General features: G+C 42.7%; 1 protein-coding gene across 5 annotated transcripts in view; it reads left to right on the top strand.

Annotated features, from left to right (window-relative positions):
* GLIS3 (GLIS family zinc finger 3) overlaps nt 1-26,495 on the top strand; it is a 160,066-nt gene extending 133,571 nt beyond the window's left edge. For 4 of the 5 annotated variants that reach the window (XM_060269160.2, XM_060269161.2, XM_060269162.2 and 1 more), the window contains exons 8-11: nt 3,886-4,054; nt 11,650-11,834; nt 21,544-21,726; nt 24,657-26,495. In XM_060269160.2, coding sequence (XP_060125143.2) covers nt 3,886-4,054; nt 11,650-11,834; nt 21,544-21,726; nt 24,657-24,793 — 674 coding nt within the window. In that variant the 3' untranslated portion in view covers nt 24,794-26,495. The remainder of the gene's footprint in view (nt 1-3,885; nt 4,055-11,649; nt 11,835-21,543; nt 21,727-24,656) is intronic. The other variant, XM_088658858.1, reaches the window with a different exon arrangement.
* The last annotated feature ends 880 nt before the right edge of the window (nt 26,496-27,375 follow it).

The raw sequence follows: 27,375 nt of genomic DNA, 5'->3' as shown, positions 1-27,375 counted from the left end.
GGGGGATTTTCACTGGTACTTCAGAATGGAAGGAAAGGGTCCACCTTCTTCACCCTCGCCAAGATCCCAGCCCACATCGGAGGAGCTCTGTGCATCTATTATTTAAAAAGCTACACACACAATTGTGCAGGTAATGCAGTATAATGTAATCATGCATAGCACGGCTCTGAGTTGAAAACCCCCAAACTGACCCCTTACTTTGACCCTGATTTGTTTAAGCACAACTGGAAGGCTCCCAGATAGAGCAGGATTTTTTGGCCTATGAAAGCCCCATTTTATGGCTGCTTAGACATTTAAGTGGGGAAGCGGCAACACTTTTGCACTTTTTTGATTATTCTAAAAGGAGGTAGATGAGGTCTCTTTTTCATGTGAAAAAGATTGACAGAGAACTAATTTAAGAATAATATACCCATGGAAATAAATTACGACATTATTGGTAGTTTGCAGGAGGAAAGGTGGCAATTCTCCATTTCAGAAATGTTCTTTAAATTACAGAGTACTTTCTGTGCTAAGATTGGAAGAAACTTTTTTTTTTAAAAAAAATAGCTTTGATTTGGAAGCAGTTTCAGAATGCAAACTCTCATTTCTTAATTGTGTGCAAGGTGACGTCGTCCGTCACCTCTACATGATTTCTTCTTAAAAGCTTTTGGAAAGTATAAATATGAAACTTCATATAGACAATGCATGTGAGTAGCCATGTTTCAGGTGAACAGCATTGTGTGTGTTGCCTCTTTATGATGAGGAACTGAACAAAGACAGTATCATTCTTCCTGCCACAGTTACTGCCATTTAAATACAAATATTATATATATATATATATAATTTTAGCTTCAATGCAGAAGTATTTTGTTGATTTAAATGCTGCAGCATAAACATCATTGGTAAGATGAAAAACAGGATAAGATGAAGGATAAGGATAAGGATAAGATGAAAACAGCAGAGAGCTATTATCTTTCCAAATGGCTAGTTTCTCTTTTGAAGAGATTACAACACTATAGGCCTCAAATTTTCTGAAGGTGCAGGAAAGGAGCTGTTGGGATGAGAATGAAGAGATGGGAGCAATTAAATGGAATAAAACAGGCCATTAATGTATTAATAAAATTGTTGTTGTTTAGTCGTTTAGTCGTGTCCGACTCTTCGTGACCCCATGGACCAGAGCATGCCAGGCACTCCTGTCTTGCACTGCCTCCCGCAGTTTGGTCAAACTCATGTTCGTAGCTTCGAGAACACTGTCCAACCATCTTGTCCTCTGACGTCCCCTTCTCCCAGTGCCCTCCATCTTTCCCAACATCAGGGTCTTTTCCAAGGATTCTTCTCTTCTCATGAGCTGGCCAAAGTATTGGAGCCTCAGCTTCAGGATCTGTACTTCCAGTGAGCACTCAGGGCTGATTTCCTTCAGAATGGATAGGTTTGATCTTCTTGCAGTCCATGGGACTCTCAAGAGTCTCCTCCAGCACCATAATATGTAAAATGCGTATAAACCTTGCAAACAATTAAGTTCTGCAGTAACCATTTATGTAGTTGCCCTTGGTACTCTAGGGATTCCCCACGATGGATGGCTCTATCAGTTCTGGAATTCTGTGTGCAGGTCTGGTCTCTGGTGTCCGTCCGTCTCGGGAGACAATGGAGGAGTGTGCCTTTGGGGGTGAAGTCAAACTGTTGGAAGGTTGCGGTGTCTGCTGTGGCTGTAGAGACATGTTTAGTTGCAGCTGGGGCAGATGAAAGTGTCTGGTTGTGCTGCTGCAGACGTCCCAAGACATTTCTTCTCTCTGTGCTCCTCCCAGCCGTTATTTCTCCTCTGGTCACTGCTATGAATGCATAACTTGAATGCCTGTCTGCAGGCACAGAGGTTGCCTGTTGCCAACCTTCATGTCTTGGTTAGAGACATCTTTGTAACACAGAGTTGGTCTGCCAACAGGCATGATGCCTGAAGCCAGCATCTCATCGAGCACATCCTTGGAGAGGTGAGCCATTGCTGTGGCTGCCTTGTCAATATGCTTGTCCAGTTCAGCATTGGTGGAGAACTGATTTTTTTCATGCCTAGTCGTGGCCTTTCCAGAAACATCTGGCTGCTGATGAAAGCAGAATTTTGGGCAAGAACAACCCCTCGCCTGATCCGGCAGGGCTCTGCAGATACTCAGTTCATCAGCTGTAGGAATTGTAGCTTAATTCCATTACATCCACCTTTGGCAGGCAAGGCCCTGCAGATGGCTTTGGATGGCAGTGCTGGCTGGGGCTGGGGGGAGTTCAAGACATCTGGAGAGCCCCCCACACTTGGTGAAAGCCCTCCCCCCTAGTGAACTTAGCAATATCATCTCTACAGAGAATGCCGATTGGATCTTTATGGTCATGGTTTCATATTTTATTATTAAAACCACAATGAAATACACTGTCCATTACAGAACTAGCAAAGAGAGAATGCACCTCATTGCTGCTCACCCTTTAGGGTCACATTCCAAGACATAAAAATATCCACACATCTTTACAAAGGGGCAGCCAGTTTCTCACACTCATTTTAATGCTGTTGGTTTGCTCATAAATGTTGTTCCCTATTATCCTTTTCTGAAGGCGTGACTACAGACATCCAGTTTTACTATACATATTGTAGCAGTTGTTAATTTGATTTTCCACCAGATAAACATGCCTTGCTCTTTTAACAATGCCAATAAGCAGAGTGTTAGTGATAAAGGCTATGGACAGCTTATTATCCCACAAATACTTTCTAATATCAATTTCCAGTAATTATCCTAACACAATCTAGCCTGTGTCCCACAGATGACAGCAGCAATTATCTCAAATGCTGATATATCTACTTTTAATCCTTTTTAGTGTATTATATCACCTGCGTAAGATTATATAAAAGCTGTCTTTAAGGATTACTGAAAATAAGTACTTGAGAATCCCTGGACCCCTGTATAAGTCCAGTCCACTTCTGACAAAGGTGGTTTTAAATTCCTCTCTCATTTTAATCCACAAGACTTCAGTCTGCTCCTCCAAAAAGACTTCATAGCGGGGAGGACATGGGCCATTGCTTTGGCCTGGCTAGACGTCTCCTTTAATTGTGATAATGCTGCTTACTTGCCAAGATGGAGAGAATATTATTATTATTGCTGCTGTTGCTATTCTCATTGCTGTTGTGATTATTTACATTTGTATCCCATTTTTTCTTCAAGGAGCTCAAGGTGGCTTACATAGTTCTCCTCCCCATTTTTAGTGGGATGCAGGTGGTGCTGGGGTCTAAACCATCAAGCCTCTTGGGCTTGCTGATCAGAAGGTTGGCGGTTCGAATCCCCATGACGGGGTGAACTACCACTGCTCTGTCCCAACTCCTGCCAACCTAGCAGTTCGAAAGCACACCAGTGTAAGTAAATAAATAGGTACTGCTGCGGCAGGAAGGTAAACGGCGTTTCCATGTGCTCTGGTTTGTGTCAGGGTGATGCCGTTGCTCCAGAAGCGGTTTAGTCCTGCTGGCCAAACTGCCCGGAAAGCTGTCTGTGGACAAACGCTGGCTCCCTTGGTCTGAAAGTAGAAATGAGCACCACACCCCATAGTCAAAGTTGCCTGGACTTAACCGCCCAGAGGTCCTTTACCTTTTAGCTCCCCATTCTATCTCCACAACAACCCTGTGAGGCAGTTGTTGGGCCGAGAGTAATTGGGTGGCCCAAGGTCAGCTAGCAAGCTTCATGGCTGAGTGGGGATTTGAACTCTGGTCTCCTAGGCCATAGCCTGACGCTCTAACCCCCAAGCCACGCTCATGTTTAAAACTCCTGGTGTAGTGAAAGCGAAGCTTCCTAATCGCAGCCGAAGACTGAAGTAAGATCCTCACTTGAGGAATCTGAAGGTGCGTGCCTCTCCTAATATGGAATGTTTTTGCCCTCCTTGCAGCGGCCCTGTTCTCCAACACCCACGCCAGTCAAAGTGGAGCTGCTACGGGTTCCTTGCCCCCATCGCACTCGGTGAGCCACGCTTCTCCAGGGCACAATGTGCACGGCAGCTCCCACAACCCACCAGCCCAGGTGCCCCCTCTCACAACAGGGGACTCAGAAACAGAGAGGTAAGGCGAGGAATGGGGGGTATTTTTTCTGTTCTGTCTCCTTTAATCAGACCAAAGGGAGTCGTCTTTGGGTTACTGGCTCGGGATTTCCAAAACAATGAAAAATCTGAGCCATAGTGTCTGAAACCACTGAAATTCCTTACATTTCTACGGAAGTGCAGTGCATGCAAGTAAAGACATCTGATGTGTTCTGTACAGCTCTGATATTTGCAAATAAGAGATTACTCTTTAAAATAAGGACATTCCTTAAACTAATTGACATATAATCATTCTTGGTCACATCTACTTCCAATCTGCTATATGGCTGGTTTATGATGACTCCAATTGTCCCATAGCATATTTATACTCATATTTGCTTAAATGAATATCACCATCCATCGCACCATCAAATTCGGAACCTACCAAACCCCTGAGATGAATAATGTCTTGGGCAGGGCCAGCGCTACTATTAGATGGAGTGTGACAACTGCCTCAGGTATCAGATGCTGGTGGTGGTGGCATTAATGGCAGCTTCCCACCTTTCCTCCTGAACCCACCTGGACTGCCACCCTCTACTGGAGGACAAAGCTGGGACTCCTGTGATTCATTCATTCATTCATTCATTTCATATTTTACATGGTCCAAGGATGGAGCGTATCAGACAGATTTCAGAATGGAAGACATTCTGATTCCAACGCCTGCTGGCTTATTCACTCCCCAAACTTTCAATCCCAATATATTGAGGCCCTAAATAGCATGGAATAAATCCTTGCCCTTCCCCCCTGCATTAGTTCTGAGTTTAGCACACTTGAACGGATTTCAATGGGTTTAAATCTGCCTTGTGGCTGAACAGGGTGTCATGCATAGAATGGCATTGTAAAAGTTTTTGCTTTGTCATCATTAAGCCACACTTGTAAGACACAGCTAGTTTTTATCATATATGTATGCAATCTGCTAATAAATGTTACATAGCTGTGCATTCAAAAGGCACCTGTAAGTGATTACTGTATGCTGTGAGCAGCTATTTGTTGCTGATTAGATTGTGATCTCACATCTTTACTTATGTCTGGAATGTTAGACATCAGAGCAAGGTAGAACTGCATTTCCCTAGATTCAGTTTTTCATCTGCAAGACATATAATTAAAGGCAACAATTTTGGAAAGAAATAAGTTGCAACCTTTTCTTTCCTCCAGGTAGATTAAATGAGAAATTTCCTGTATCACATAATGAAAAATTAACTGCTTTTTCTAAAATAGAATGTTTGATATATGCCTCTTAAATCAACCGCTATTCCCTTATAACCATAGACAACGGGAACATATTTTGCTGTACTGAAGGTTTCTTTTTTCAGACCAGCAGAATTATTATTAATCTATTTGTATTTAAGAGTTTAGTGTAAGTTTATATTCCAGAGAAATTGAAATATTAGAAATTATTCTCTGCGGGGTATAAATAATAAATTATTATTATTATTATTATTCATATTTTGACCATGGTATCTGAAAGGACTGTGTTGCCATGATTCCAGTCCTACCTCTGCCCCTGGTAGTTATGCAATTTTTATCCCCAATGCTATCTATATGAAGTTGCTGGGAGCAGTCCTTAGGAGTTTGGAGGCCAGGTCTCATCAGTATGCTGAGGACAGTCATTTCTCTTTTTCTGTAACATCTCTATCGGAAAAGGCCATACAGGGCCTTGGACACAGTGGTGGGATGGAGGAGAGAAAATAAGCTGAGCTGAAATCCTGGCAAGATATTCAGCCGCACTCCTACATCCATCCATAGCAATGGTTTCAATTATTTAATGTTTACAAAGGAAAATGAAGGAAAAAATAGTACACAATGAACGGAGAAGTAAATGAGGGATTACTGGAATATGGAGCTGATGCAAAATCAGACAAATATCTAAGAAAAAGACTCTGAGGAAACAGGAGACAATTATCCGGGTGAAGGTACATCAGGAGGAATATGTCTAAACATAAGTATGGAGTATTATTTATAGCTCCTTTTTATTTTGATGACATCAATCCTAGAAGAGGAGCGCTAATTAGTGCCCATTCTCAGGTTGTTTAGAGAAGGAGAGTTGGATGGCAGAAGCCTTTGAGAGTGTTTCAGAGTACAAATCACAGGAAAATTAAATGACTTGTTAGAGGAAAATCTACACTCAACATCTCATTGCAATGTGGTTTTAGGGTCGGCATAGCAATTTCCTCTCGTGTCTGGGAGGCAGTGAATGGATGGTGTCTCTTTTTTCTATTTATCGAGGAATTTTCTCTCAGCTAAACACTGAGGACAAGGGGATCAATCAATCAAAGCTTGGGCCTGGGTGAAACCAAGCTATCATAACGAAATGTTTTCCTAAGCCCATTTTTTAATGTCACAATTCTCTAAAGAGACTGAGAAATACCAGCAGTTTTATGTTCCAGGATTCATTTTATGGTATGTATTCCTGCTTGTTCTAATATAGGTTCAACTGTCAAGAAAACGAGACTCTTTGCTCTTGCTTCTTTCCCTCGGAGATTTTGTGTTAACAAAAGTGAAACTGCACAAATCCCCGATATTAATATTTTAATATTTAATATTTCGCATATACAGTAGCTCATCTGTAAGCAGGTTAGTATCAAACTTGCTTCCCTTGCCTTTGACTCGGAACTGAGCTTGCAGACCAAACTACATGTTACTCAGGAGATTCCATGACTAGATCTCCTAAACGTCACTCCTGTTAGTGTCAGAAATGTTGCTGTTTGTAATGAAATGTAGCCATGGGAGAGAGCCAGTTTGATCAGGCTGGGAGGACTGAAGAGGAAGTGGTTTTATTCATTTGTAATTTGTACTTGATTTATTTCACACAGTTCTGTTCTACAGTTTCATTGAATAGATGCTGATGGCAGCTTGCAGTATATAATTAGCCCTCAGGTCTAAAAAGGCAAGTCAGCCCTGAGTTAAAGGGATTGTTGTTATTTAATAACAACTCACACACACCCCAGCCACTATTTTTCAGAGAGAGGGGGGGGGGGAAACAGAAATATTAGAAGGGCTGATCTCCTAACTGGCTCTCAAAGGCATTGCCTTCAGTGAAGACAAGAATCTAAAGGGAGAGCTGCTTTTTATCTATGGGAACATCGCTATGATTGCCCAACTAGGATACTCAGAAAGGGCAAAATCCTTCTCCAATAGCACAAGGAAAGAAAACCGAGTGGGTGATGATCATCCTTAGAAACACCAAATGTAGTTATTGTAGCTCCAATACCCTTTCCAGAAATGTCTGAACAGGCAATTAAGGTTTCCAGGAAGAGAAGAGCAAGCTGAAGAGCAGAAGCTGAAACAGAGGCAGGAGTCTCAGCAGGCTTTCTATCATAGCAATAAGTAAGCAAATCTTCCTTTGAGGTACAGAAGGAAACTCTTCTCGGGGCCTATAAACCAACCTCTTCTTGCCTACAAGTACAATGAGGGAGGGTCACATTTTCTTGTGCTTGTAAAATAAAGAGTTGCTTCTATAGGACTTCAGCAGAGCACTCTTTTGAAATGGTTTTCTTCAGGCAAGTAAAGTGCTGGGAAGAATGATATAAAGCTCAAGTGGATCGGCAGTTAAAGGAAACCAACTATTCTGTGCATTGTTCTGGATCTCTGGTAGTAACATTTATGTGCCAGAGTGTGCCATCATTGCAACAGGGAGATAATCTGACATTTCCTTGCAGGGCTGGCTCTAAGGCAAGGCTGGGTGGCGCAATGTGCCAGGGCGCCGGGCCGCCAGGGGAGGGCGTCGCGCTGCTGGGCCCACCAGACAGCCGCGCCGTAAAACAGGGCAGGGGGGTGCCGGAGGGATCTTCACACCACGGCGCCAGGGCGCCATATACGCTTAAGATGGCCCCGTTTCCTTGCCACTCAGAGACAAGGAACCCATCTGGCTGCTTTTGTTGTGTGAAAATCAGGGCTGGGGAAGCTTTGGTGCTTTTGGACTCCAATGCCAATTATCCCCAACCATTGGCCTTATTGGCTTGGGCTGATGGGAGTTGGAGTTCAACTGCATCTCAAGGGCCATGGCTTCCCCAATCTGGGTGGCGAGTTAGATGCAAATCTGAAACACACACACACAAAAGCTTCTGGAAGCTCCAATGAACCACAAACTTCTGCTTTTGAAATTAAAAGCCCCTCGACTACCTCATTGTCACAGAAGCAGCTACTTATTCCAAATATACCTTGAGATTTTTTTTCCCTTCAAAATTCACCTCCAGACTATTTCACGTACAGTGGTACCTCGGTTTATGAACACAATTGGTTCCGGAAGTCTGTTCATAAACTGAAGCGTTCATAAACTGAAGCGAACTTTCCCATTGAAAATAATGGAAAGTGGATTAAACTTTCTTCCGAAAGTTGCATGATAGACTGCTGGACTATTTGGATTACAAAATAATTCTGATGGGAGATTTTAATGGGGTTGTATCTACGTTGATGGATAGGTCACAAAGACAAAGAATTACAAATGAAGGCAGACTCCCTAAGACCTTCTTTGAGATGGTAGACAATTTTGATATGATAGATACATGGAGGTTGAAAAACCCACTAGAAAAAGAGTTTACGTATTTTTCAGATGTGCATCAAACAGGTTCTAGATTGGACTACATTTGGACTACAAGAGATTTATCTCCTAAAATAATAAAGGTGGAAATCTGCCCAAAGACATTTTCTGATCATAATGCAGTTCTAATGGAATTGAAATTATTTCTGCAGGGCTCGTTTAGATGGAGAATGAATGATGCCCTATTAAGGAATGAACAGATAGTGCAAAAAGCTCAGAAAACCCTTAAAGACTATTTTGAATTAAATTTAAATAATGAAACGGACATAAGGGTTACATGGGATGCCAGCAAGGCGGTGATGAGAGGTTTCTTAATTCAACAAAATACAATAAAAAGGAAAACCCAAGAGGCAAAGAAAGAGAGTATACTAAACAGATTAAAAGAAGAAGAGAAGAAATTAAGAGCTAAGCCAAAAAATCAACAGATACAAAAAGAAATAAAGGCATTACAGACACAGTATTCTCAATTAATAAATCTGGAAAATGAGTGGAAGGTAAAGATGATGAGGCAAAGAACCTTTGAATCTGCCAATAAGTGTGGAAAATTGTTGGCATGGCAAATGAAAAAGAGACTAAAGCAAAGCACAATAAGTAAGATAATACAGGAGGAAAAGATAATAGAGAAACCTGCAGAAATTAGGAAATGTTTTCAGAAATACTGAAGCGAACTTTTCCATTGAAAGTAATGGAAAGTGGATTAATCCGTTCCAGATGGGTCTGCGAAGTACTTAAACTGAAGCGTTCATAAACTGAAGCATGGGTTCCGGAAGTCTGTTCATAAACTGAAGCGTTCATAAACTGAAGCGAACTTTCCCATTAAAAGTAATGGAAAGTGAATTAATCCGTTCCAGATGGGTCCGCGGTGTTCATAAACCGAAAATTCATAAACCGAGGTGTTCATAAACCGAGGTTCCACTGTACTTCAAAAGTTATCCAAGCAGATGCTGACATGAGAATGATTTGCTTTGTGGTGTCTGACTACTTCAAAACTTAACGTGAGACTCGAAGCTCAGATTCCCAGTTGGACAATCATAGGGGAGGGGAGGAGGGGCGAGAGTGCTGCAGTGAGAAGATGGGTGGTGCAGAACAGGCTGGCTACTTAGGCATCACCAGAAAAGAGGACAAAGATGGGGAGAGATTTGCACATGCTAATTTGTATGTATAGATGCACATTTAGAAATAGTTACTTCTATTTAAATAGAACTATAGTGCATCTCACATAGTGGGGAGGACTAGGGTCAGCATACCCGCTCAGTCTGTTCTCCATGGGCAACTTGAAGGCTCCTGCTTTCCCTAATTATATTTTTTCCCTCCTCATTCTGGACTTGGAGCAAACAGCCCTTCAGATAGGGACTCCATCAAACAGAGGAGTATCCTATATGCACTGTATGTCCCCAGTGTACAAGGGTGCCCTCTTTTCATATGTGAAATGTTGGACAAGCTCAGCGATTCTGCCTTACAGCACAATCCTAAACATACTTACTCAGAAGTCCTGTTGAGTTCAATGGGACTTACGCCCAGCTAAGTGGGTTTAGAGATAGGAACCTTAGGTTGGGGGGGGGGTTAATGAGGTTCCTTATTGCAGCCGCCCACACCTGGTTGCATTGTTAACTGCACAGTGAGGCTCTGGATAGAGGAGAAGAGGGCAATCGCTTTGTCTGAGCTGATCTTCCCAGCCTTTGAAGACAGAATTCTCTTTGTGTCTCTCTCGTAACCCAGCTTGTGATTGTCTGCTTGGACTGCAGGGCATGGTCACAATTTCTGGTGGTGGTTTCCTGGTGGTTACAAGCTGGTATTGATTGTTGCATACGCAAAATTTAATTTGCCGTTCCCCCAGTAACACGCTGTGATTTATTTGGGGACAAATCTGGATTGAAACACGGCCAAGTTTTTCTTTTGTGAGATGGCAGGCTATATAAGTAGGTGCCATAGTCACCAACTTGAGTAAGCCAGGAATTCATGAAATGATTCATAAATCATTATAAAGACCACTAAAGTCTACTAAAAGGGAGACCTGTCTGGCTATACAAAACATTGTATTATCATTTGCAAGTTTTTCTTAGATGTTAAATCCAATCTGAAATCTTTAAAACTCTGCTTTCATGTAAAGGGTTCTAAAGGATTTGTCTCCCTTCTTCTCTGCTGTTGGCTGACAGTTAAAGCAATTTTTCATTGATTAGATTTCAGAGGTGAATTTTGTACCAGCCCCTCCCCTGCAGACACACCAGAGGATAATATCAAAGAATTCTTTACACAAGAAAGGCAACCATCTGTGCATTGTTCCAGTTCCCTAGAAACTAATCAATAATATTTCCCTGTAAATGCAAAAAATGTAAAAACTGAATCCCAGAGTATTTTGGTCTGGATGACCTACAAACCTACACTGTAATACCAGGGCCGGCTCGTCGTAGACCCCCGGTGGCGCAGGGCACCATGGCACCAGCCCGCCAGGAGGGCGCCGCGAGCTGCGCTCGCCCACTGGCCCGCCGGTCCGCCGGTCCGCTGCGCTGCTGCGCGCGGTGCCCACCTGCCCACCGCGCTGGGAAACGGGGCGGGAGGACGCCGGAGAGATCGCGCTGTGCCTGCCCGCCCGCCGTGCAGCAGCGCCGCGCCCACCGCGCTGGGAAACGGGGCGGAAGGGCGCCGGAGAGATCCGGCGCACCATGGCGACAGGGGCGCTTAAGACGGCGCTGTGTAATACTTCAAACTTCTGCAGTTCCAAAATGTTTGCGTAATCCTGCAGTGAAAGTTGTGCAGTGAAGATGCCATGGCAGAGAGCTCCCCATCCTGAGAGCATCGAATAACCCTTGGAGGAGGTGGGGGGGTCTGACTTTACTGCTTGCACCTTATCACTGCAGCAGCTGATGCCATATAACTTCCTAGCGGGTGGCACATTCTACGGTCTACATTCTAGGTTTTGTTTCACTGTGCATACACAAATAGTCATTTTGCAGTCTATGGCATGGGACAAAATGTATCTAGAACTAAATTAATCCAACATTCCCTTTTGACCACCTGTATTTGCTCCCCCCCTTCAGATTTTCAGCTTCTGCTTCTTTTTCTCCGCATCATATAAGCCCCAGGAGAATTTCTGCCGCTCCTCCTTTGATACAAAAAAGGACCGCGCAGCCTTCCAGCATCCACCAACTTGGAGGAAGCCATTTGAAGGCGTATGAGCCGTCAGCAAATGTGTCATTTCAGCCAGACAGCATCCAAATCCAAGGTAAGGCAAACAAACAAAAAAACCCTACTTCCATATTCCTCTGTATTCATACTTGGGAGACAAACTGCCATGTTCAAAAGTGCTTAAGGTGCTTGCCTCCATATCCTCATCCATGAAGCTGAGAAGTGTAGGCTGGCATTTTCAAGGAGCTGTCGTGCCCTTTTGAATATGTACTCCAAGTTCATGCACTTTATTTTAAAATGTTTATTTGGTAGGGGGCTTATATTTAGCAAGGCTGTTCTCCAGAAAGGAACAAAATTGGTATGGGCAAAGCATCAAGCATCCTCAGAGCCCCCCCCCCTTTCATTTTTTTAAAAGCACGTTCCTAGTCCTTGTGACATTGGAAAAAGGCTCTGGACAATGTTTGACAAAACATCTTAAGCTAGAAAGGGATTGGGTGGGGATTTTGGAAATCAGAGGGCAAGACAATGTAAACAAAGTATCAAAGTGGTGATAATAATATAGCAATAAACCAAAACAAACCACCGCAAACTGGCTAATAAATATAAAAGGGAATTTACTGGGATAACAACTGGACCAAAGATAACTAATGACCATTCAAATAAACAAAAATGTTACAATGCCATGTGCAGATCAATACAAGTTCTGCCAAAAACATGGAATGAATTATATGTTCGGTGAACGTTTTAAGTCTGAATAAATGAACCATTCAACAAGTGGGTAAAGTCCATGCATTGAACAACAACCCAATGCCAATAGAAATACTAGGATTACAATGTATATTAATACACAGAAATTGTAAAGCACAAATAACATGCTATACCTTACCCAGTCAGACAAAACAGTTTACACAAAATAGGGAAATATTCACAGGCACAGCTAATCTTCAAACTTGCTTCAAGCATTAAATATATTGCAGGTGAATGGAATCAATCATTACATGGTTAAAGGTACAGTGTCACATTTCTGTTACCACTAAACAATAGAATACATACATATTAAACTTATACATAACATCCTGAATCAAATTCAGTATTAAGACCTTTAGGATACAAGGTTCCAAGTTGAAATATTAATTTATACTCCTTTTGTAACAACACTCTTCGTACGTCCACAGTTAGGGTTGCCAGACTCTATAGTGGACAGGACTTCTGTGTTTAATTTCCAAGCAAAGGGTCTCCTGGTTTCTCTTTAAGGTTTTCAGACTCAAAAGAGATCAGGGCAATTAAAGGCACAGAAGTCCTGTCCACTGTTGAGTCTGGCAACCCTATCCACAGTTCTAAAAGGTAATTTTTTAAAGGTCCACAAAATAAAGAAGCTCAGATCATTCTCTGTATGAGCTGCTGGGGTTACTAAAACTCCCTTTTCAGATAAGGGAGTTCAGTGACAAAGCATCACAAGCTCAGAAGTTGTACAAATGCCTGGGGCAAATTCATCACACCGGATACAAAGATTTTGAGGGGTTGAGGATCATCTTGAGTGAGGAACAGTCCCTGGGCCCACACACGGCAAAATAGCCCTTCAATTAAGGCAAACCTCCTTCTTTTAACTATTACTAAGACTGGAAATAGCACAGAGTGGGCAGGGTGCTGGGGGCCAAAAAAGAATTGGTTAACAGGCTAGAAAACAAATCCAAAAGCTTAAATTAATTACTTGACTTTGAAAGAATACAACTGATAAGATAGCTCTGAACCTGCTTTAAATCTTCTGTTTATACTGCCTGTAAATCATAGAATCATAGATTTGGAAGGGACCCCAAGGGCCATCTAGTCCACCCCCTGGTTATTATTCTCTTCCCATTCCTTGGTCTGTTCCATTATGGAGCAAGTTCCTTTATTTCAATTTGGTTTTTTTTTTTTTACATGAGATGCTATCATCCATGTGTTTCTCTTACCACTCATAGCAAGAGTTGCAAACCTCATGCTGCAAACCTTTGCCCTGCCCTGACATTTTTGCTGTATAAATCCCTCTCCTCCACTCAGCTTCTCTTTTTGGTACTTCAGTGAAGAGGAAACAATGAGACCGAGTTTTTAGCTAAGAGTCTCAGTAACCTGCAAAGAATAAAAATCTGCTGTCCTGGGTCATGCTAGTGCAACTCAGTAGAAGAATCCCATGGAGCTACTTCATCAGCCTGGTCTGTTTGGTGTATCTATCAGGTAGCGGGGGAAGCTTTGTTCGCCTTTGTCTCCTGCAATTCTTCTGCTGCCTTCACATGATTTAAAGGGCTGCAGCTATTGCCATTGAACTTTCAGCTCAATCTGCTACCAAACAATACTGACATTTTTCTGTCTCAATATGTAGTCTTAAACTTGTCAGCTTAGTTTAAATTGGCTGTACCAATAAAAAAAAAGGGTTTAGTGGCCAAGAAGACTTTTGAACAAATTGTAAATGGTTTCCTAAGCTGGAAATAAAAAACCCCTGAGGATTTTAAAAGCTTAATGAAATCACTGGATGTTAGAACTTAAAAGAAACGATGCTGCAGTCAAATACAGGCTAATATAACCTTTTTTACAAGTTACAGTGGGCTCCACTTTGTTGTTGTTTAGTCGTTTAGTCGTGTCCGACTCTTCGTGACCCCACGGACCATAGCACGCCAGGCACTCCTGTCTTGCACTGCCTCCCGCAGTTTGGTCAAACTCATGTTCGTAGCTTCGAGAACACTGTCCAGCCATCTTGTCCTCTGTCGTCCCCTTCTCCTTGTGCCCTCAATCTTTCCCAACATCAGGGTCTTTTCCAGGGAGTCTTCTCTTCTCATGAGGTGGCCAAAGTATTGGAGCCTCAGCTTCACGATCTGTCCTTCCAGGGAGCACTCAGGGCTGATTTCCTTAAGAATGGATAGGTTTGATCTTCTTGCAGTCCATGGGACTCTCAAGAGTCTCCTCCAGCACCATAATTCAAAAGCATCAATTCTTCGGCGATCAGCCTTCTTTATGGTCCAGCTCTCACTTCCATACATCACTACTGGGAAAACCATAGCTTTAACTAGACGGACCTTTGTTGGCAAGGTGATGTCTCTGCTTTTTAAGATGCTGTCTAGGTTTGTCATTGCTTTTCTCCCAAGAAGCAGGCGTCTTTTAATTTCGTGACTGCTGTCACCATCTGCAGTGATCAAGGAGCCCAAGAAGGTGAAATCTCTCACTGCCTCCATTTCTTCCCCTTCTATTTGCCAGGGCTCCACTTTATAATGTACTTATTCAATGCTCGACAGCTGCTTACACAGAAAGGAACGAATGACCAACCCTACAAGCAATCCTTCTGATTTTCTTTTCTTTTGAAAAGTGTGTAGAGTTGGGTCCAGGGCTTCTCTGCTGGCACAACATCAGAGTCTAGCGTGGGGCATTACTGTCAGGTGCAATGTCTTTGCAGGGTGCAAAAACTGTTCTACTGCAAAGGACACTTGAAGCAAGACAAGCTCTAGGTTATTGCTCAGGACATGTGCTTCTGTGTATGATTGAAAATAAAAGTTTCTCTTTTGAGCCCTTCTGTAGTACAAATGCCTGGGGCAAATTCAGCTCAAATGAAAGGGGGAATGTTCCCCTCCATGAACCTGACTCTTTTCTTCTGAAAAATAGGCTTCTGTCGACCTGGTAGCCCTGGCCCAGAAACTAGCAAAAGATGCAAGAGCTTTAGGACTGTATTTTTCTAGGTACCCAGGAAGGGACTTGAGGCCATTCCAGAGAAGGGAGGAATACAGTGGGGAGCGAGAGTTGGGGGACAAACAGAAAAAGGAGGCTGTGCAGCAATGCTTCTGAGTTTCAGGGGGGGGAGGGCACTGGAGACGTTATGAAATTTAAACTGAGTAACTGCGCTGCAGAAAGCATGCTGAGGAGACTACACATTTTGTGCATAATTAAGAGAATGCAAAATAAATATTCAGCTTGGTTTTAATTATAGAAAATAATAAAAGTTGTTGTTGTTTAGTTGTTTAGTCGTGTCCGACTCTTCGTGACCCCATGGACCATAGCATACCATAGCACGTGCTAATGTAATAGAAGTTACATTAACACTACAAAACATCACCCACCTACCAGGGTACTGAGAGAGGCACACAATGCTCCTTGTATACTACAGTATATCCAATTGCTGACACAGCTTAATTTACACAAACTTATCATCACCCACTGTACTGCCCCACAGCTGCAAAACTAGGTCATGACATTTACTTCTGGCTTTTAAAGAGATACACACCTTGTGAAACCATAATGAACCTTAAACCATTCAACAGGAGAGGTGGAAGCTGAAAAGCTAGAGATGGGAATGATGGTCTAACTTTCTGTCCTTATGTTCTATCCAAAAACACAGAGGGGAGCGATAAAGATCCTTGGCTTAAGGGTAGATTTAAAAAGGAGTCAGTCCGAAAGAGCACGTTTCCTCAGCCATGATAAGGCTCTACAGGGCAAGTCTCACTGGGGGACCCATAATCCATGGCTCCAGGAGTCAGTCAGACCAAGTTTATCCCAGCATCACCTCTCCCAGGAATTATACTGTTCATGGGATCTGGTGGACTCTTGGAGGTCAGCCAGGCAGAGGTTATATCCCAGCAAGGTGGCTCTCCTGAAACACACCCAGTTCAGGTGTCAAAGACTTTTATCCCAGCAAGGTGGCTCTCCTGAAACACACCAAGTTCAGGTGTCAAAGACTTTTATCCCAGCAAGGTGGCTCTCCTGAAACACACCAAGTTCAGGTGTCAAAGACTTTTATATCATAAGAAAACAAAATAATACACAAGTCTGGGATGGACAATTTCCAGATGTGCACAGTTCATCATCATGCAGGATAAGGGCATACGTATTTATTGGCTGCAATGCAAGTGCCATCATAACTCTTTTACACCAAGAACCAGCAACACAATGTGGTCAGTAATGAGAATAAAGGCAGCCTCTTCTCAGTCACTGTCGTGCAAATGCCCCTTCTGCATCTTCAATGGAGCAATGCAGCTCTAGTAATGAGGTAATTTCCACAATTCCAAGAGGCAGGAGAAGAGAGTAATATTTGTAAAGGTCAGAGAAGCTCATTTCTTCTGCTTGCCTTCTGCTCAGCAGTAGCAAAGACCCAATATTTCCCAGCTCCTGTAAGCTCCTTCTCTCACCTTTGGCCCTATTCACCTGGCATGGCATGATTATTTGCATTAGGATTCTCTCCTCCTTCATGTGCAGTATTTGCCCACAAAATTCCTTTTAGAAGTGTGAGCATCTCAGGAAAAAGAGATGATGTGCAAAATCAATCCTCCTTCTGCTTTTTATTCAAACACTTGTGACTGAAAGCAGCTTTGCCCTATACATAAATTATACAGAGAATCACATACTTGCAGAGCAATGTATATAGACTCCTTCCACCCAAGATTTAAGTAAACAAAAAGTCAATATCTCTAAAATAAATTTTAATATACCCTGATCATGCACCCAGATCAATGAGTGCATCGGTGTCCATTGTGTTTGGCTGACAACCAGAGCTATGCTTAATCAATGAAACCTTGACGTCTTTGCTTCTGTTTATCTACTATTTATAATATTTATGTGCCACTCTTTGACACAGAGTTGTCAAAGAGGTGCAAGGTGGCTTGCAAAAATAGACTCCCTCACCTTTCACCTGATGTCTGCTCAGGTCTTAATGGACTTAGCAATGGGACAGAGAGCAGCCGCTCCTTGAAAGCACTGGTCCCCCTCACCGGGGAGCAGAAACACACCATATATTTAAATAAATGACACACACCTGTAGGCTTACAGTGCTGCTGGGCATGCGGAAAGGGCAATGGTGGCCAGACCACAGCCATGCACCATCATGATTTACTCAGAGCCCCAAATTTGCAAATGTCATGGGCCTATGTCCTGAGTTTTGTAGCAGCCTAGCAACACCCTGACACATAGCAGCTAGCTCAAATCTTAGGATTTAAATAGGGCTAGGAGATGTTTCCTCCATACTTCTGAACTTAGTTTGGAATCAAAGCTGGGGGGGGGGCAAAAAGCAAGGGAGTGGTTCCTACATACATGGTGGACTTCCTAGGAATGCAGAAGTGCAAAGGTTTGTGGATTAAAAGGAAAGGGAAATCACCACCACCACCACCCCAAACAGCCAAACAAAGACCTCTGATCTTCCAGATCAATCAGAAGAACCAGAAGTTGAGCAGACTACAGTGGTACCTCGGTTTACGAACTTAATCTATTCCGGAAGTCTGTTCTTAAACCGAAACCGTTCTTAAACGGAGGCACATTTTCCCTAATGAGGCCTCCCGCCGCCGGTGTCCTTCCACCATTTGGCTTCCGTCCCTAGACCAAGGTAAAGTTCGCAAACCAGGACACTACTTTTGGTTTTGCAGGGTTCGTAAACCGAATAGCTCGTAAACCGAGGTACCACTGTATATGAGTCTATCACAGGAGAGGGGAATTGGATCTTCCTGGTGGGCAGTTCCTGATCTCCCCACCTCCCCACGAGATAAGTTTGACAGGAGTCCAGACTGCCTCTCAGTCAATCACCCAATGACACAATGCCTGGAAGGAGAGAATGTGAGCAGGAGGAGAGGACTGGAGGGAGGGGAAGTGGGAAAAGCAGGGGAAGGATAAAGCAGTCAAACAGCTCTCTGCTAATGACCAGAGTGATTTGTCCCTCTACCAAAGTCCCACTGGAGAGGGAGGAGATCCATGGGGAAAAGAATGGCTCTGACCATGTTTGGCTCTGGCTCCTCCCATGAGCCACATGGAGCCCTAACAGACTATGCCTGAGTCACTGTGGCCCTCAGTCAAATAAATGTTCTCCACACCTTGATTTATATCAATGTGCACATCATCTCTGTTTGGGCATATTCACCAGTCAACTTACACCTACTCATCTCTCTCTTTCTCCCACGTGGGTGTGTAGATAGATAGGAGCATGTGCATGAAACAAAATACTTATTATTGCTTTCTATCTAGAAACCATTGATCTTTGACTGTGGCACCTGAAAACACACTTGAAAAGAAAATAAGCAGGTTTTTTTTTTTACACATAAGATAGAATAAATGCTTCTATTGAGTCTCTGTGCCCTAGAGTACTTCTGACACCCTGTGTTTTACAATTCTTCTGTTTGCAGCTGGGATTTGCCTTTGAAAGAAGAAGAGTAATTAATGGTATCCAATAAATCCAAACAGGGATGGGGGGTGATTACTTAAAGTTGGGGGAGATCAAGAACATCTGGCTTACCAGTAATGAGGTTGGCATGTTAAATAAAAGAGATACAATAAAAGATAATATTGGTTGTCTTGGATTAGATGCATCAAGCCATCTGGGAGCCAGTTCATAGTCTTGTAGGGAATAAATGTGGGGAGACTTTGGAATGTTAGCATGGTCTGAGAAGTGCCTTTAAACGTGTCCTAGGTTGTTGTTGTTTTTAAAAATCACTGGATATCTTGCAGAGGACCCAAGGACTGAAGGGTTATTGACTACAAAAAAATGCAGAGATTACATGCTGTCTGGGGGTTGTTGCAAGACAACACAATAATGGGCCTTCCTTCACAGCCAAACTTCCTTGCATCTTGCCATACTTAGCTGCATTCCCTGCTGCCATTCGCTTTGGATTTTACTTCATCTTGGAAGCTAGCACTTTGGAGGCAGTGTTTATCAGCATCTCAAGCTCATAAGTGCTTTGTGGCGATATGAAGACAGCACAGGCTGTGTTCTTATGTAGATAAATTGTTCTGCATTTATTGCAGCTTTTTTGTTATTCTTTTGGTTTGCCATATTTACAATAAACCAAAACAAACCACCGCAAACTGGCTAATAAATATAAAAGGGAATTTACTGGGATAATAACTGGACTAAAGATAGACTAAAGACCATTCAAACAAACAAAAACATATTACAATGCCATGTGCAGATCAATACTAGTTCTGCCAAAAACATGGAATGAATTATATGCACAGTGAACGTTTTAAAGTCTGAATAAATGAACCATTCAACAAGTGGGTAAAGTCCATGCATTGAACAGCAACCTGATGCCAATAGAAAAATAAAGAATGTTCAAGGTAGTTTGTAAAAACTGAACTGAATAGAAAATTCTTAGGTTGCCACCACCCTGGTGAAGTTAACACAGGTGGATGAAAGAAAGAAAGAGCTGGATGAAATGTTCTTCAGTGGGTCTTATATAACCACCACCATGATGAGATAAACGCAGGTGGGCAAAATGAAGGAAGACCTGTCCTCTAGATATGCAACAGGTTTTCGCCACAAGCTTCATCAGTTCAAAAGGCTGCATGGTACAAATAACATTCAAATTACAATGGATATTAATACACAGAAATTGTAAAGCACAAATAACATGCTATACCTTACCCAGTCAGACAAAACAGTTTACACAAAACAAAGTATTCACAGGCACAGCTAATGTTCAAACCAAACACTCATTGGTAGATTGAGGCACACAAACTTGAATATGGAAACATCTACCTGTGTACCCATGAAGAAGTCAACACAGGGACAAGGCATTACAACTGTATTTAGTCGTAATGCTTTCACCTTTCTTAACTCTTTTTGCTTTAGGAAAATAAGCCCCCTTCTTTCTCTAAATGAACTGGTTTGCCAACTGTACTGGCTATTTGCAACAGATCTCCCCTCTTCTGCTCTATGCTGACATTTAAGAAGAAAAGTGGCCATAGTAAAATATTAGAAAACAACAACTTTCCAAAACAGTTTTTAGTCCATTGCTCTCAATGGTGCTTTGTGCATACTTGAAAAGCATTCTTAAAAATAACTGCTGTCCCAACCAGCCGTGGCCGCACTGTGAGAGTTTACAGCTGAGTCACAGCAGTTACCAGAAACAGCTATTTCCATCTCTGGTACGTGAAGCCAGCTGGCAAGACTTAGGCAAAGCCGGGCTGAAAATGTTCTTTGACATTGTTCCACACTCCTCCTCGGTTTAGAACTTCTCACAATGCCCTATTCTGAATCCCAAATGCTCTCTGGGGGAAATGATGATTTACACAAGAATGCCCAGTGTTAAAAAGTATGAGTCATGGAACAAAATATGTCCCTCTCTCCCAAGATACAAGAATGTAAAATTATAAATGTATAATTATCACCCTTTGCCTATTATTTTTAAAGCACTAATTCCCCCACCTTCCAATACAGTTTAATAGTAAAACATTATATGCATTTTTTTCAAGCTTTACCCAAATCTATTGAGGACTAGATTGAGGATATTGCTTCATATATAAAGAACAATTTAAAAGAATATTTCTAATCCCTTCTGTCTCCTCTCTAGAGACTTTTTGTTGTCACCAAAAACTAATCTTTCTTTTTGCTCAGGACTCAGGATATGGTACACAACAGATTACTATTCCTTCATTTCACAGAAGAGTGCTAGAATTCAGAAAATTTAGGGATTCAGGGCTGCAGTTTAACTGCCTAGGACTAAGAGAAGCATAGCTGTGGTTTCAACTTCTGCCATAGCCTTGGTTTTTGTGTGTCTCTCCATTTTTCTCATCAAGGCTGAATTTGTGTAATTAGACAAAAGATACTCAAGGAGAAGTGCAACTTTCTGACGGTTAAAGAAGGTCAAGCAAATAGGATTTTTAAAATAAAATTCTCATGAAAATGCCAAGACAATTAATTACTACGGTGGCACTTGCTTGAAGGACTTGACAGCACAGCTTTAAAATAGTCAGAAACATATTGCCACAGCTTCCTGGAGAAGCGAAGTCAAACACAAGTTTCTAATGAAAGTGGTGTAAATACAGAAAATGGGTTTGATCTGTTTCTATGTCTTTTCTCTTTCTAGGTGTTTATGGGCAGCTGCAAACATTCTGTTCCCCACATTATGCCGACAATCAGAGAAATTTGCAACATGGCGGAACTTGTAATATGGTCCCTCCTTTTGAAGACTGTCTTGTACCCACATCTATGGGCCAGGCAGGTTTTGATGTTTTCCACAGAGCATTTTCAGCACATTCTGGCATTACAGGTAAACCCCGACTGTGGTCATGTTAGCTGAAGGTGCAGTCAGTGGTAAATCTTTCTAGAGCTCTTAGTTTCATGGAAAGGATATTCTGTTTCCATTTGAAACTCACATCGTAATGATGTGCCCCATAATCCCCCTACCCAAAGCACTGCCAGGGCATCAACACTCCTCCCTCTAGACCAGGCACCCCCAAACTGCGGCCCTCCAGATGTTTTGGCCTACAACTCCCATGATTCCTAGCTAGCAGGACCAGTGGTCAGGGAAGATGGGAATTGTAGTCCAAAACATCTGGAGGGCTGCAGTTTGGGGGTGCCTGAGACCTTCTCAGAGGCACTTTGGGCATCTATTAAGAAAACCTGGGGTCAAGTCAAACCTTATCACACCTTGTAGGATATCAATCTGGTTTCACATGTCAGTCAAAAATTGCAACTTGCATGTAAGATACTGAGAAATGACCGCCAGTTGTGGCAAGTGTGTGGTCTTCCTTCTGAAATAATTTGCTGTGTAGGAATTTGGTAACCTGTGAAGTGGTTCTCAGTAAGTTTGTAACCTTGCCAGCTTTAAAGTGGATTGCACGGCTAGCTGTAAACATTTGTTTCTTTTCAAACAAATTTCTGAGAATTCCCACCTGCTCTTTCACCATGTAACAGATTTTCATTTGTGAAGAAAATCAGCAGTTTCTGTCCCTTAATCCAGTCTGGACTGGGCCTCTGACAGGCCAATGACAGAAATGGGCAGGAAAAAAGAACGCAGCTCTTCTGCTTCAGCCCTTTGACACTGAGCAGTCTTAGGACTGGTTCATAGGTCTGTATAGAAAACTTGGCTACTGGGCCTTTGGTGACTAGCCAAAAATGTGAACAGGCAGGTGCTTTTTGAAAGGTAGTTCATAAATGTTATTAATAAATAAGTACGGTAATAATAAATAAAATACTCCATGCATAATAATGCTTAACATCTGTGTAGCCCTTTAAAGTATTCAAAGCAGTTCCTGTTCATCATCCAGTGGTGAACCTCACAGTTGCGCTGTGAGGAAAGCCAGCATAAGAACTCCCCATCTTGCAGTGAGAAGGCTGGGGCTGAGGAAGTGGGGCTGGCTTGAAGGCGATCCTGGGACTTCAGGACTTCCCATTGACTCTCCAATTGGCCACTACACCAGGCCAGCTCTCCATTGTGTAACGTATTGGCCCGGATGTAAGCTGCACCCGCAAATAAGCCACACCTTTAAAATTCAAGGAGAAAAAAGAAAAGACAATACCCAAATATAAGCTGCTCCCTTAAAATTGGGTTACAGGCTGAAAATCGCTGTGGTTGGTAGAATTGTAACACAGAGCCAATTTAAGCTTTGATCTCGCAAGCCCCCCCCCCCAAGTGACTGTACAATTGCTCAAGTCGCAAATCATAGAATCATAGAATCATAGAGTTGGAAGAGACCACAAGGGCCATCCAGTCCAACCCCCTGCCAAGCAGGAAACACCATCAAAGCATTCTTGACATATGCCTGTCAAGCCTCTGCTTAAAGACCTCCAAAGAAGGAGACTCCACCACACTCCTTGGCAGCAAATTCCACTCATAGCTGCCAAGTATCCCGTATCCGCCGGGAAAACCCATTTTTTCTTACCGTTTCCGGACGGTCTCCCGTTTAGGTTAAAATCCCAGTATTGTCCCTTAAATCGGCTTCGGCCCGGCGGCCATTTTTCTGGTGCCGCTTTGCCCTTCTATGGGCACCAGAAAATGGCGGCGCCGGAAGTCGCTTCTGCGCATGACCGGAAGTTGCGTGACGCGACTTCCGGTGGCGATTTGCCCTTCTATGGGCATCAGAAAATGGTGGCGGCGGCGTCCGAAGTCGCTTTTACATGTTTCCAGTCATGCGCGGAAGCGACTTCCGGCGCTGGCAACTTCCGGTCATGCGCGCGCTGCCGATCCCGGATCTTTAGGTCCCGAACTTGGCAGGTATGATTCCACTGCCGAACAGCTCTTACTGTCAGGAAGTTCTTCCTAATGTTTAGGTGGAATCTTCTTTAGTTTGAATCCATTGCTCCATGTCCGCTTCTCTGGAGCAGCAGAAAACAACCTTTCTCCCTCCTCTATATGACATCCTTTTATATATTTGAACATGGCTATCATATCACCCCTTAGCCTTCTCTTCTCCAGAGCATTGTAGTGATTGAATCGCTATTCAATCGCTACAGTTCCGCAGGCACTCACACCCGTAAATGGCAAATGAACAGTCTCGAGCTTGCAAATCGACATGGAAACATTTTTTGTTCCGTTTTACCATAACTAAAATGGTAAATATCGTAAAAGCCCATTTTTGTAAGGTCGCAATTTAAGCCACACTTTAACTTTTCACGGTCGGAATTTGGAAAAAAAAAGTGTGGCCAGTATTCGGGCCAGTATGGTATATAAGCTCTTTGTGCTACAGTCCACAAGCGATGAGCATGCATACATTACCCTGAATCATTTACAAGCCTAGCCTGTGCTTTTTAGCTAGATATTTGATAATAGTAAGATTCACCGATATTCATAAGGAAATCTCAGGAAATTATGGCATTTACTAATAAATCTCAAAGCTAATTGAGCAGATAAGCAGCAGGTGCAGAGAATACTGAGAGCCTGGAGACTGTTTTGTGTGTATAAAAGAAGATTTGTGGGGGAGGGGAGGCTGGCAGGAAAGGGAAAGGACTTTAACCCTTGCCCTGCCAACCACTCTCTGCTGCAGATTGCCTCCCAAACAGCTTTATCTTCTGCAGTGCTCCAAATACGTTTTCCTCTCTGAACACACGTCTATCCAAATACGCAAGAGGAATCCTGTGTTTGCATGCAACATGTAATTACCGGTATGCCCAGATTTCTACTGTGTAACGTACCCAAATTTCTTCCAGTTCAGTCTGTTTGATGTACAAAATTTCTTCATTTTCACCTTCTCTTCTCAGTTTATGATCTTCCATCAGGCTCTGCAGAGATATTTGGTGATTCATTGTGCAATGGAATTGAGGACTCCAGTTTCCTTCAAATAAACGCTGTAGATCGTTGCCCGAGTCAACTTTCTTCAGTTTACACTGAAGGCTGAGGAGGGGGGAAAGAAAGCTACACTCCTTCATCTAATCCCTATCAGAACCACTCTATTACTGACCATCTTTTTGTGGTCAGTTCAAGTGCTGAGTGTATTACCTAAGAAACGAAGAAAACACTACCAGATAGCATTGACCATCACAAATGCAGCTAATAAATATAAGGGGGAGGATTCTGGTTGGAACTTACTTGCTGAAGTGTGAGCAACTCTTTTTTAATTCAGCCTTTTTTGTGGTAAAACCTTTTCTCAAAGGGAATGAATAAGAAAACTACTGTTTCTTATATTTCTAGATGAATTGTTGAAATTTTCACCACAGTTTTTGGAAACCCTCTGAAAAGACTGTAGAAATTTGCAACAACTGTTTTGGAAAAAGCAAAAGTGCCTTGCATAATAAGCCTGTTTGGTGCTTTGCAGGCCCAGTACACAGCCTTGCAGGGCTGAAGACAAGGAGCAATTTTTGAGACCCCAGTTGTGGAGGCAGCACCATTCCATTTTCTTTTTGGAATCTGGGAACATCCGTACTCTTTAACAACACAGTATTAACTGTATTAGCCAAAAGAGAGACAGTTGTTTGTGGTGTCTTAGCATTACTCCATTGGAAAGAGTAAATCTTACTTGATATTGAATAATGCTTTATAATTTAATTTTTATATGTGTAGAATTCTGTATGGAAGGTTCTTTTCAAAAAAAAAGCACACATATTTAGAATATGCAAATATTTGAAGCTATTTCCAGCAAGCTTCCTTGGATCTTGAAGTTGACATAAAGAAGGTCAGGGTCTATTCACTACTGCTGCCAGGGAAGCAAGTGATTCAACACTACCTTGCCGGGTCCCACAAGTGTTGGGTTCAGACTTCACATGCTATAGTACAGTGTTTCTCAACCAGTGTGCCTCCAGATGTTTTGGGACTACAACTCCCATCATTCCTGACCACTGGTCTTGCTAGCTAGGGATGATGGGAGTTGTAGTCCCAAAACATCTGGAGGCACACTGGTTGAGAAACACTGCTATAGTAGATCTCCCAGTATCCTTTCTTTAATCTGGTGGCTGGGGTAATTTCAGATGGTGCTGTTATTCTGGGGGGGGGGTGCTAACCTTTCCATTGTTTCTCCAATGGAAGACCACCCCTCCCAAACCTTTGCTTTTTTGCTATGGGGGGCAGACAGGCACAGTGAAGAAGCCTTTCTTTTCACCCCCTTCCAGCTAACAGCAGCCTCAGGGAAAGAAGGGTTTCTGTAGAAGAAACATAAAATTGGGAGAGGGCTTGTACTTCTCCCTCCCAACATGGTAGCCTTGGTCCAAGTTGCCCCTCCATTTGGTCACAGGTTTATTGTGTCCCATGTTGTTCAACCCAGCATCTTCTGCAAGCGAGCGCCTTTCTGGCATTGTCCCTCATATATTCTAGAAGATTCTATGGAAAGGGCTATTATAATTCCATCTGCTGTAATATGGTATGTTAGTATTTCAATCAGTTTTAAATCTATGCATTCCTTTCCTCTTCTTTCTACTTACTTTTTCTTACAAGAATAAAAATGACATGCCATGTTTTTAATCTATCCCAAAATAATTCATGCAGCTGATAATTCTTTGTTGTATAGTTGTGAGCCTGTGTGGGCAGTAGAAAATGAATTTTCATGGTCAAGATGTGGCCTTTGTCATGGTTACATTATTATATAATTAAAATGGCAACCTTCTTTATGCAATGTGTATTGTGGGCCATTCGTATTGGGGCCAAAGCATTTCAGCAATTTCTAAATGTGTGTTTTTTGTGTTGATGGTGTGTTACTGCAGAGGAACAAAATGTGGCTATGCCAAGAGCCAAAGGAATTGATGCACTTAATTTTTAGCGAGGATAAAGCGAAGAGTTTTTGAAATGGTGAAGCAGGCTTCCAAAAGCTAAAACATTATTTTGAAAAATTAATCATTTTTAAACCAGTCAGCCCTGTTTGTACAATTATGGATATACTGAAGCCACATGCTAAAGCTGTTCCCTGCTGCTGTTATGAAAGCCAAGCCTTGGCTCCCTCCCCACTCCCACAAGGAGGATCTCTCTTTGGCTCCCCTTGCCAAATCAGATCCTGAATACACCTTAACCAACCATGTGAGATAAAAAATAGCCTACACTCAGAGCCTGGGGTCCTTTCAGTCTTGTTTTGATGTGGAATTCCTGCTCTCTGCCCTGCAAAAAATAAGTGAACTTGACACAGCAGAAGACAGAGGGATGTGGCCAGGCACTCTGGCTTGTTCCTCTGATGTGTTGAGTGTGCAAACATCGCTCTGGGATATTGAGGGCCCTGGCCCCCCTCCTTGAAACTTTGGGGGTGCCAAGGTCCCTCAGCCCCACCCCCAAGCTGGTGCCCCTGGATGCAGCTGAAAAAGTCTGGAAGTTATGTAACATACAGTGGGAGAAAAATCAGTGGGTAGAAACTTCAGTCGGGATGAACCCTCGTGGTTTATGGCAAATCCAATCCATGCTGGATCAGGTCTACACATGCAGCCCATGACAAATGGTCAGCTTTGACAGGGCCAGTCACTTCCGATTCAGTGGATGGAGAACAGATTCCTGAATCCCCCATTC

The sequence above is a fragment of the Zootoca vivipara genome, chromosome 15, assembly GCF_965207765.1.
Source record: "Zootoca vivipara chromosome 15, rZooViv2.hap1.1, whole genome shotgun sequence".
NCBI lineage: Eukaryota > Metazoa > Chordata > Lepidosauria > Squamata > Lacertidae > Zootoca > Zootoca vivipara.
The sequence above is the reverse complement of the archived record's forward strand: the minus strand, read 5'-3'. Positions and strand labels throughout refer to the sequence as shown.